The sequence below is a fragment of the Lichenostomus cassidix genome, chromosome 10 (genome assembly GCF_008360975.1).
Source record: "Lichenostomus cassidix isolate B80296 chromosome 10, HeHo_3.0, whole genome shotgun sequence".
NCBI lineage: Eukaryota > Metazoa > Chordata > Aves > Passeriformes > Meliphagidae > Lichenostomus > Lichenostomus cassidix.
This window is the reverse complement of record NC_139491.1, coordinates 6701328-6714119: the sequence shown is the minus strand read 5'-3', so window position 1 is coordinate 6714119 and position 12792 is coordinate 6701328. Positions and strand designations below refer to the sequence as shown.

The window sequence follows — 12792 nt, the reverse complement described above, 5'->3', positions numbered from 1 at the left end:
GTGTTCAGAATTACAGATATAAAACCAGGAGAAATACAAACACATACCATGTATTGCAAATATGCCTCCTCACTCAGTAATACTCTTGGATAGATTAATATTAGGATCAGCCTGTAGAAATAGCATTTGATTAACATCAGTGCATAGAAATAGTGTTTGCTACATTTCACAAGAGTGTACAGCCCCTTGCATGGATGTGGGCAGAGTAGCTGAACAAACTATCTGCTTGCAGCTCTAGCAAACATGCAGTAAAGCTGTTCCACACAATCCAAACAACTCCAGGCATTTGTAATACATGACTAGCTAGGTCAGCCTTTATCAGACAAAAATGCATAGCTTGGAACATTAAATCCCAAAATTAGATTGTTGTTTTCCAGAAAGTTTTCAAGGCCTTGAGGTACCAGTTGAATTACTTTTCTATTTTCAAGTCAGACACAGTAGACAGTCTCTCCAAACCAGACAGCCAAGACTTAAAAGCCCCAAGAAACTTCCCAATTTAGAAGGATAAAGGTGAAAGCAACATGAAAGTTGTAACACTACCCACACTGTTTCCCAACAATCTGTTAGTTCTGGATGCTGAAGAAGCATTTGGCTGGGCAAGATGAAGCCTATTGTTAGAGTGAGAAATTCAAGAGTCACAGGATCATGAAAAATCGACCTCAGAGCAGCAGAGTTCCAGGTTAGCAGGACACATGTCCCTAAGCTGAGTTCCCCAACTGAAAGCAATGGTTTGCTAGAAGAGTGGCAGACCCCACTTTTTGTCAGCTCTGCCCAATCTTGCTATTCCAAAATAGTTTGTTCCCACAAGATCATCAGGCATCAGAAAGCAATGCGTATCTACCTCAAGCTGTGTATCAGCACAGCTTTTCTGGAACAGAAAAGAAAAAAATATTGAACCAGGAAAAAAAAAACTGCTTTCTGTGATGGCAGGAGGGGTTGTGTGGGTCTGACAGCAGCTGTTTCATGTGCTACACTCCCTGGGCTTTCCAGCTACAGATTATTCTTCCACAAGGCCAACCTGCCAGCTGTCCTGCTCCCAACTCTCTGATCACAGCTTGACTAGCAGTTATCAATGAGGAGCTACAACCAAACAGAAAGGAGAACAACTGGTCACATTTCTGCTGTTACCAAATGCCAATTTCTTACCTTACAGAAGGCTTTAACCTGAGAACTTCTTACTGAGGAGCTTTTAATTCAAAGTGCAAGAGTGATCCATAGCCTGTCTCACTATGAACACCTTCAGCACTACTGCCCAGAAGAAACTGGTTTGACAGAGGTGTCACAGGGCAAACCCAACTGCCTTCAAGACAATCCAATTTATACATCAGCAGGTACTCCAGACCTTGTGATTTGTGAAAGACAACCACCTGTGTGATCTGACACCTGACCAACTGGGCAATATTGTGAGCAGCTGACAGAAGCCTTTCCTGGCCTTGGCTTTTACCTTAAGGCACAAGCATTGACTCCTCACCCCTTAGTAAGCACGTGGCTCTTATCAATTTTCAGTCTCCAAGACACAATCTAACCCTAAAATTATGTCCTCCTGCACACAGCCCATCTCTGCCACACTGAAGAGAGATTTACTTCAATTCAAATGTTTCTCTGGCTAATTTAGACAGTACCACAGTGACCTTTTAGCACATGCCCCACAGGACTGTGTGTGACTAGAATTTATGGGCAGGCATGGGAAACAGGCATCTCACAGAAACATGTTGGGTTTGTTGTTTTTTTTGTTCCACGCCATAATTTGAAGTTGATAATAGAAACCTGGTAGTGGTTCAATGCTTGTTCACCATTTGAGGGAATAAAAGCTGCCTGGGGGATCTGCTGGGCTGTATTTCAATATGTTGATTGGCCATCACTGCAGGCTTTTCACAAATTGTTTCCACCTAAGGGAGAGAAGAATTTTTTCCCCCTCCCTCTCTTCTGGTAAGGCAAGAATTTGGGCAACATCTCCCTCCCTCCAGAAGCTTGCAGGCCCACTGCAATGAGAATGGGTAGTGGGGTGGTGTAAGACAGGCACGTTTCCAAGCAGCTGTATGAATTTCCAAAGCAATATAGGAAATATATACAACCCAACCATTTTGAGTTTCATTGATAATTTTCACTGCCTTGTAGCAAAAATACAAGAAGCACCACACTCCTGTGAGAAGACCCTTCTGGGACACTTGACAAACCAATCAAGAAATAAAATAATTATGACTAAGATATGCTAATGTAGATTTTCAAGATGTTTAATTCATTAGTGTATCAGAAAAGGCTGTTATGTTCTGGAATTCTGGAGCATAGCCAGCTCTAAGCACTACTGAGAGAATCATAGAATATCTTGGGTTGGAAGGGACTTACAAGGATCATCAAGTCCAACTCCTGAAGTTCTAGCCAAAGTCCATATCAACCAAGAATATATTAATAATTTATGTTCCAGAAAATTCTGCCTTTAATCAGATAATTACTTCTCTAGAAAGGACATGCAAAGATTATAAGTCTCTTGGGGCAGAAATAAGATTTATAATTCAAAGAAGGAAAGGCAGCTGAACAAGTGCTGAAGAAAGAGCAGAAAATTCTGTAGCACTCTCCCCTAAGCAGAGGAGGGCTTAGAACAAATCTCCAAATTTCAGAAGGAAATTGATTTTTAAAAAATGCACAGCATTGCAGCTGAATGAAGAACACTACAAATAATCTCATTTAAGGTGCTTGTTTTGCCATCATGCTGCATTAGGCAGAGGGTGGGACGGAAGGAGAGATTACCCTAACATTTACTGTCTCTCTTTGCTGAAAACACTGTGATTGTCTATGCTTCGAGGCCCATTTTTAGCATCCTTGTTCATTGTTTTCTGTCCATTCCTTGCTGCCTTGACTGCTGGGATTCAATATACTAATATGCATTTTGCCAAGCTCACAGAAGGTTGACCACAGTGTCAAAGCTGTGCTGGCAGACTCACTTCCACCAAACACTGGGATTCAAAAAGCAGCTGATACATCATGAAAAATACTGGCCTCAGCCTGCAGACAACCATGTGTCTGTCTCACAAATTTCATATTCCATTCTACCAGCTTCCATCTTTATGTCAGGAGGCTGGATGCTCAAACAGGAGCATAGTTTTGCAGAAATTTGTCTGCTCTTTTCGCAAGGAGCTGCCAACGCTGTTGTGACTGGGATATCAGAAAGAAAAAGTGGAAGAGATGTTTGCGATTGAAAGACAGTCCTGAAAAATTTTCAGCACACACCATCAGTGTTGCATATCTGGAGAGCATTGCTTTGGCTTCAGATGCTTGAGGAACTGTCTACTCAAGTGGAAAAAAAACATATTCTCAATTCTGTAATTATTTAGCACTGTAGAACACTTGACAATTTTATTCAGCCTTTCTTTGCTGCTGCATTTAAACAGGATAACAGTTTTCACAACAGCTGACTCTTCCTGTCACCAAAAACAAAGTGTTTGGTACAAAGTGAGAGAGGAATCAGCACCTCTGTCTGGCAGCCCTGTAAATTAGAAGCAAATCTGCAAATCAAAAGAATACACAGACACAAACCTCATTATTGCAGATGCAAGGATAAAGAATTTTTTTTTCTCCAGTGCTCTATAATGATCTCAATCAATTTCTATACACCGTAAAATCTGTTCACTTAAAAACTATAATCACAAATAAGGAGAAGAGATATAGAGGTGGTGAAAGGATAAAGCAGAACAGGTCTGTAAATAAAATACTTTAAGGCAATGTAATGCTGGTGGACACTTTCTGTATAAGATTTGGTCCACATTAAGCACCTAGATAGTACAAAAACAGTCTGTCTGATGTAACATCTTCTGTTCACATTCAGTGGAAATGCCATCTAATGTGGGACCACCCAAGGATCAGAGGCTTTCTTCAGCTCTTGGTTTCTCTTCTGATATTATCATCAAGAGCAGCAATGCTTCTCCTTTTTGTATGACACTTGCACTGTGGAAATGCCATTATAAAAGACCATCAGACCTTTCCACAGAAACCAGTCAGCCCCCAGACAGTTCTGGGGAGGTGGCTTGGTCCCCCTTTGGCAGACATATGTGACCTGAGGGTCCATCAGCCGTGGCTGTGCTGTTTGCTTGTGTGCTGGAGGGAGTATCACATGCAATAACAGCAGAACAGCAGATGTGCTTGCTGGTGTGAGCTGCTTCCAGCCAGCACAATGCCAGGTTAGCACTCCAGATGAATTGCTACAGGCAGCCCTTCTGCCTGCTGAAAAGATCATTATGAATCCAGGCAGGCCATTTTACCTCCTTATTGTGACATTATTAGATGAGAGCTTCCTTTAAGGAGTGCAGTTTCCTTTGGGGCGGACTAACTCCAATAAGGTGTTGAACTAATTTGATCCCTGATTCACTAGGAGATATGTCATCTCCAGGTTTGAAAAAGTTATTCAAGAGAAGAGAGCTTGAGCCTTTCATAATTAACATGCAACACTGGTTGCCACGCAGGGAGCAGGCACAGTTATAATAACTCGGAGTCAATAATTCATAAACTATAATGCATTATTAATCAATTATCGAGGCCCGAATTACATTTAATGAGATTAAGCTGATTGGAGCACTAAGCTGTTTGAGTCATATTGATTTAATCAATGTGCTTAATTAAACTGTGTACATTTTCCACATGATCATTACTTCCCAGTATCCTGCATAAGTGGCTCCTGCAATTCACATCCTCTGCTGTTCTTTGCTCAGGAATTGCTCTTTGCTGCAATTTATATTTAAAGGTAAAGGGCTTGTTTCTTCCTAAGAAAAGACCAAAGTTGCAAAACAACCATCTAAATAGCTTATAGAAGCAAATTGAGAAATGTTAGAATATTTTTTCCCAGCAACTGTGTCTTTTTGATTCCGTGGGCTTAAGATGAGACCAGGTAAAGACACCTCATTAGTCTCACTTTATCCCTCATTCTAGTTCCAGGAGCATCTGCAGCATCAAAAGGCATGAGCATCCTACCATATCTATCCCAAAAACATTACTCTATCCATCTTCAGAAACACGCTTAGACAAAAAAATGTGCTTCAAATCCCCAGAAGACTACATTTAAGACAAGCAGGTGTCATTATCTTTTTCTGACAATATTCATAATGGTTTCCTCAGCCATGCATAAAGAGGACATGTGATGACAGAAGAACAACTCAAAGTGACAGGCATTACAGATGTAAATCCATTTGCCAGTGCCACTTTTGTCTAATTTCCCTCACCTTTGCTGCTAATTATCTGGGACATTTTGGATTAACTTTAAACCCCCCAATTCAGATCCATAAAGCTACACATTGCTAAAAGGACACTTATCAGGTGTGTTTACTGTGGAATACACATAACATACTAAATAATCGCAATTATTGATGGGGATGACAACAGTACAAGCAGCCATGAAGAGAGGTTTTCAACTCCTTTGGGACTGTTTGAGTCATTGCTCTGTGTTAGCATTAACCACCATCCCTTCAGAGGTGTCCTGCCCCTTCCCTAACTAAGGGTGAGAGCAAATCCACCCCATCTCAGGGCACAGCCAGGAAACACCTCCTGGAAAATACTCACATGGCAGCATAGGGTGTACACTGTTCTTTTCTGACCAATCATTTTGCTTTTGGTGGTTTTAATTGCACCACTCTGTTAACATTAGCAACATATCAGTGTCCTTTACTTCATCTTAACATGAAGATGATTTTACCATTGCCTGAGCATCAGTGTTTAGATATTTTCCTTACGCTTCTTTGAAGAGTTTATCTGTCCATTTGCTCTGTCACTTACAACAGTATCCTACTGCTTGCAGGGTCTACTCAGCTGTCTGCCAGGGAGTTTAGAAGAGTTACACACTGCACACATGCATAAATAATACTGTGAATTAAGAGTTTGCAAACTATTACTGGGTACACATACATGCTGCTAACACTGCCGTCACTGGGCACTGTGTGAGTGGAAAACTGAAGAAAATCAGAGCTCTGCAAACACCTATTAATTCATCAAGCAGGGAGCTGGCACCAAGATTTGGAAGCTTTTTCATTCTCCTTGTTTCTGCATTCATTTGAGAATGTTCTGAAAGATGCTAATTGCTCTCTATTCAAAAGTCCCTTTAACTCTCAACAGGCAGACATAGGATGGCCAGATATAAACTCTCACCCAGACACATTCAGTATGGTTTTACCTTTATCACACAACCATGCAGGATATTGCAGTTAGAATGGGTATTACAGACATCCCTACTAGGTGGACACTCAGCCTTCATCTGATGGCAGGAAGGGCAAGTTTAAAATTAAACAGCAACCACAAAAAAAAAAAAAAACCCACCAAGAGAGATCCTCTCAGTTTCTATTTGTTTAAGTCTATGGAGCTGCAAAGCCCAGCAGAGACCACTGACCAGCCCCAGGTACCCACACACATGAATGGAAGTTGTGCTGTTTTTAACTGAGTAGTTGCATGGCTGAGAGTCAAAGCACAGGAAGCCAAAGACTTCCCAGCTCACTTCTTTCTTTTTTCATATCAATTTCAGAACTGAACATTTATTAAAAATTATTCACTACACCACTGTCACCTAAAGGGCAGAGATAAAGAGAGGAAGGAGAAAAGAGCCTAAAGTGAATATCAAAGCCTCACACAAACAAGGCATAATGAAGGAAAGAAGCAGCCCATTTTTCTTCCCTTCAGCATGGCTTGTGCTTCCTATTAACAAGGCGCACGTTAATAAATTTAACTCAGACAAATTTAACCACCCTAGGACCACATTAATCAAAAGCCTGACAAGAGCAATCTGAAAGAGTTGGGGAAGGGAAATAAAGCACAGCTGACACAGAGGGTGCCATGCCCTCACTATCCCTGGGCCGCTCCCACTCCATCAGCACCTCCAGAACAAAACAACTCCTTCCCACTGCACTCCTACCAGGCTGATCCTTCTGCCTTCCCAGTATTCCTCACCCACCCAAAGTCTCTTTATCTATGATGTTTCCTTATCCTCATGTGTCTATACCTGAGAAGGATTTAGAGTATTTAATATGATCATGGGCAGGAGCTACAAAGTCCAGGTAAGATTTGCACCACTGGCATTGCTGAAAATAAACTCTCAAGGTACAGATTAACACACGTGCAGAAATAAGTTTGATAGGAGATCAAAATTACTCTAGTTCATGAAAACTATGAATTGGACAGAACCAGAAGGAAAAAAACAAGGGCTGTTTTATTCATCATCCATGTGCCAAGTCTCTCAGGAGCTCCACATTCCTTCTCAAACTGAAATATCCATGCATGGAGACTGTACAAAGCAATGGGAGGTATTGCAGGGAAATCCTCCACCCTTTGGTCTCTTCATATTTAGCTCCACATTGCTGCTTTTGGGTTATGTTTTTAGCATGGAAAAACATTGACAAACAGGTCCTTCCAACAGCCAAAACACTTCACAGAAAGATGGGAATGTCATACAAAATGAAGAAACTGAGAAGTAACTGCTGATCAAAGCCCCACAAAGCAGCACAAATTAAACTAAGAGCATCCCCAAAAGCCATAATTATCCAAGCTACTCAAACAAAATAAGCACATACATGATTATTCAGATTTGCCTAGAGGCATCCCCACAGCATAAAACATGGTGTGGTGCCTTGCTGTTCTTCCACTTGATAAAGCAACAAATATTTTCATTACTTAAGAGTATTGGTGTTTACTTTTACAGTGTTGAAAACTTGAGTGAAACTGTGTTGCCTTGACAATGTCTTTCCCCCCAAAAAATTTCTTTTTCAGTTTAACAACTGGGGTTTCTACACGTTCTGTTTTGATGGAATTCCATGGGTTCATGGAGAGATGTAGGAAGGCTGCAAATAATTGTAGTGCAAGGCTTCAGAGGAAGGGTTGAGTGGCACAGGACTTTATGGCATTTCAGGGAGAACTACAAGCTTAACATATTACCACAAACCAGGAGATGTTTACTTCCATTGAAAACAAAGAGGACTTAAACCACATAATTGGGATTTGAACCCAGATGCAGTATATTACACAGTCCGAAGCATTTGGAAGAATTTTCTGCCCAAATTGTTCATAGATGCTTTATGAATCTTTCAGCAAACCTGTGCTGAATAAGCAAGCCAAGCCTTGTCTTTGCAGACAGGTTAATGACCTTTGAAAATCTGCCAGGCTCTCTTCTAACACTGCAAGAAGCAGTCTAATATACTCAGAGAGCACCGGGCTCCAGGAAATTGCCATGCCTCCCAACACTGTCACATTTATATTGCAATATTTCCTAGAAACTGGTTTTTTTGGGTTTTTTATTGCTTCCCTATGACAAAACACACCTCTCAGAAAGTCCTGTCAAAGTCAAAAGAGCAAAAGTCCAATGTTGAGGGTATTGACTCATGGTATGACTGACTCTCTTCAAGTCCTTGCTTGGATAAACCCAAACATTAGCTCAGCTTTTGCTTTGTACCATCATTGGAAAGGACTTCTCACTTGGGCAGACAACCTTGTTCACCACATGCCTCTTCCAGATGGCTCCAACCCTCAAATAAAATATTCCAACTTACTTTCAGTTGCCCCCTTGAGACCTTCTGCCATGAGGTGTCAGCAGATAACATTTCCCCAGCTGATCACCTGCCACAGGCTGCTGTAGATAACTAACCTCCCCTTCCACAACTCCAACCCACTGCCTTTCTGCACTGAATCCTCATTATCATGGAACAAAAGTGCTTAAAGGCAGGAATTCTCTCTTCAAGCCAGGCATGGACATCCACAGTTAAAGCTGGGCATGCGCATGCATGATAGAACTTCCCATCCAACCTGCACTTGTCTATTTTACTTTAGTATTTCAACCTAGAAAGGTATGTTCGTGACATAAGTTTGCTAATCCAGGGTAAAAGCTGAATTTGTAATGAAGTTATTACAGTGAAAAGGTATGAGCTCTGGATGATTACACTGTAATGTCAGCATGGCTGCAGTCACTCTGCTCTAAACCTGGACAAAAAAATAGCAATAATTGTCACCAACTCTTATATTAGAGCTCCCTTTCAGTTTAGAAAGAAGTTTGCAATGAGAACTGTGGTTCATATCACAATCTCTTTGGATACTTTTAGCCCAGGATCTAAGTGAGGTAATGAAAACTATTCATTTAACATACAAAAAGATCTTAAGACAATTTCAATATTCACAATCCCTCAAAGGTCTCAACCTGCATTATGTGTGAAGAGACAAAAAAAAAAAGTAAGAATGCAGTGTATACCTTGTTCCTGATTTCAGAAAAAATTCAACATATCTATAAATAGATAATGATTTAGGCTCTAAAATCGAAGCTAACCCAATGCGATACTAATCAGAATCTTCTTATCACTTGCTGTTGGGCTACAGAAATGTGCCTATTCTAATCTTGCTCATCAAGGCCACTGAAGGTCTAAATCTTTGGCTCTCACAACAAAAAATAACCAGCTCTAGATAGAAAATGGCAATTATAATATTTGCTGTCAAACAGTACATCGTAAGTATGGTCTCAGACAGAATGCAAAGAGCTATATTGTGTCCAGATGGATCTACTGGGCACACTGGAGGAGCTGGAATTTCACCAGAACACTTCAATAGCTGGTCCAGCTGGGAATGAGTTATCTTCAGCTTGAGGTTTTTTTTTCAAATGCAAGACCTCAAAATACATAAATCATTTCAATATGGAACATAAAATAGCAAATTTCTTTTTACAATCTCGTTGAATTAGTTATTTCACAGTTTTTTTCCTGTAGGAGACATTTGATTTTGAACTTTTCAAATGTTTCACATCACTGAAGAGAAATTAGAAATACAAAATGGTATCAGTTCTTCTCCCACCTCCATGCAAACCTGTAATTTTTAAAGAGCATCATAATTGGCTATTCCTCGTATTTATATTTCTTTTTCCAAAACGAGAAAGACAAGAAAATCAGCATGTTCACCAAAGAGGTTGTCATTGTCACTGCTGACATGAGCACAACTCACGAGCATCTTTTTTAACGCTTCATTGGACTTACAGAATTGCTCCAGGTCATCTCTGTTTTTAGACTCTGGCATGGCAGTGATTGTGAGCAATGGGCATGGATTTCCTCCTAGAGTCTGGCAGAGTGTCTGCTGCCTCCAGTAAACCTTCTTGGGGTTCCTATTTCTTTCCAGGATATCAAGATGGGACTGAAAAAGAAGCAAGGAAGCAGATTTATAAAGGAGTTCACGGTCTATAAAACCTGATTTTATTCCAGTAGCTGTATATTATTATTGATACTAATTTCATATCTTGCTAACTTCCCAGCTCCTCTCTTCTGCCAGTTAATATCACCTCCTCTTACATCCCACAAATATGCACAAGTCATTCACAATGCATCCCAGTTCACTGAAGCTGCACAGAATTATTTATTCTTATATCATGGTCTACTTGAGGACATCCCTTTTCGCTGCAGAGGGGCTAGACTAGGTGACCTTTAAATGTCTCTTCCAACCCAAACTATTCTATGATTTTGCCTGAACAGCTTCTAGGTCTTTTTATTAATGTAACAAAATTTCTATGCATACATGAAATCCAAAAGAGAAGAATTTGCTCTTCATATTTTAATAGGCGTTCTGTAGCAACATGAGAAAACTCGCCATTTTTGAGCATTTACAGAATTGATTGCTTAGCTGTCAAGCACATGCCAGTGAAACTCAGTGACAACTCCATATCAGAGGCAGCCAAAAAGTTTGTATCGAAACAACATTTTGTACAGTCAGTAGTGGGAAATTTGAAGAGTGTCTTTCCAAGAAGTCATTTAAAAAGGGAGATTTTTCTCCCCACCCCCAAAGTTTATGACAGTTTTAAAACAATTCTTAACTCCACAACAGCTTCTTGAGAAATTTGAGAAAAAGGACTGGCAGCTTAGAAGAAAGACTTTTTGGAACAAATTACGATCGCCTCATTAGACACAGAGCCACTTGTCACCCACACACCAGATGAAGTGTAGTTCTCTGTTTACACTGAAATGGTAAGTGGCAGGATGAGTGTGAGTAATGCCACTGCGGGGTGGTGCTGAGTGCTGTGGAACACCAGTTGTCTCCCAGTTGGTGGGAATAGGTGCAGTGAGCATTGCCTTAACAATACTTTAATTAAAACACATCAATTCACTCAGTGACCCTCACATGGTAATGGTTTGTCTTTATGAGTCAGGGCGAAATTTCAGTCAACATTTACAGGACAGCTCATTTCTGTTCCTCAAATCGTGGAGCTCACCGTGTTTCAGACTGCTTTCCCAGCGTCCAAATCGAGCCATGTAAACACAGAACTGAAATCCACAGTCAGCTATGTTATAAAACAATTAAAATACAGCTCTATAAAGTAAATTAAATTATTAGATGCATCTAACAATCTCACAGAGATACAGAGAACTCAATATCATCTTTTACTTATGTTCTTGCTTCCCAGTGAAACTTAATTGGGTATAGCTACCACAGAGATTTCAGCTAGATATCAAAACAATTAATACTGTGATGTAAAAATAGATAAATTGCTGTTCATAAAAGAAATTTAATTACTAATGGACAAGAAGTAATGAACTGCACAGTGCATCCAGTTCAAATAGGATTCTGCAATATTTCCTCCAAATATGCCTATAACCATTAAATATATATGATATTTAAAAACATTTTCAAATTACTAACTCCATATACAAGTTTATCTTCTTCCCCAAAGCACTACGTATTTAATTGAGCCCTTGGGTTCATAATCACTTTTAATTTATTATTGATATGTAAAACCAACACACTTCACCCAAGTCCCCCCTACCCTGACTTTATCCAAACCCCCACTACCCAAGGTTTACCCAAGTCCCCCCTTCACCAGTGGGCTAATGCTTTAAAATGCAATCTACAGATGCACAAACCTGATTTAGTTTATTTACTGTGGAAATAAAAGTAAAATGGAAGTGCGTATAGTGCATCACTTGGCATTTTAAATTAGCCCAAGCAAAGAGTCTTTCAGAATTATTAGAAGTAATGATTTTGCTTTGGCTAGAGCTGGACATGACAATCTATCAATCTTTTCCATCCATAATTCCCATTTACCAAACTTTATGGTCCCTATTGGGTCTGAGTTCATTTAAACTTTTCCTGGGGCAAAATTCCCTTTAACTTCAATGAGCATTTTATTTGAAGAGACAGTGAAATATTTAAAGACCAGGTCCTGGAAGCCTAGGAATACCATCTTTTTCATCTCTATTCTATTCATTCAGGAGCAGGTGAGATATTCAGTGATTCCCAGAGCACACAAACTCTCCAAGTCTCTCTTGCTTTGTGCCAGCAGAAGATAGAAATCAATAACAGTAAAATAATGATGAGGCACTGCATTTATGTGCAAAAGTATGGTGGTGAATAAGTCCAGCCAATTCTTCAGTAATGCATTTGTTTTTTCCCCTGCAGATTGTAGAGCTGTAGCCTTCAAGGCTAAAGGCCAAACCCCACCACTGCAGCATCCATTCTTCCTCATGGAATTTTAGGAGTAACTGGTGAGGTACCAATGAGAAGTGAGCTGACAGACATGTTTTGGACTGAAGGCTTGACTGGCCTTCTCCCAAATATTGGAAGCAGCTTCTTTGAATGTCTATGATGGGATGCAAAACAGTTGACAAAAGACTTTCTTGATAATGGAAACTGAGGTGAGAAGGAAAGGAAACTGATCTGCTGGAACTATGTGGTTTCATTTGCAGTAACATCTTATCTTTAGCAACAAAGCAAATCTACTTCCAGAGCAATTAATTTCCTTTCTTTCATCCTACTGTCCTCTCAGACCCTGGGCTTTCCTTCATCAATTACAGAGAAAGCACATTG

The 12792-nt window shown here is 40.1% G+C and overlaps 1 protein-coding gene across 4 annotated transcripts in view; it reads right to left on the bottom strand.

Annotated features, from left to right (window-relative positions):
- Positions 1-12792, bottom strand: part of AGBL1 (AGBL carboxypeptidase 1) — a 263897-nt gene that overhangs the window by 175094 nt on the left and 76011 nt on the right. For all 4 annotated transcript variants that reach the window (XM_085070420.1, XM_085070421.1, XM_085070423.1 and 1 more), the window contains exon 17: positions 9978-10131. In XM_085070420.1, coding sequence (XP_084926546.1) covers positions 9978-10131 — 154 coding nt within the window. The remainder of the gene's footprint in view (positions 1-9977; positions 10132-12792) is intronic.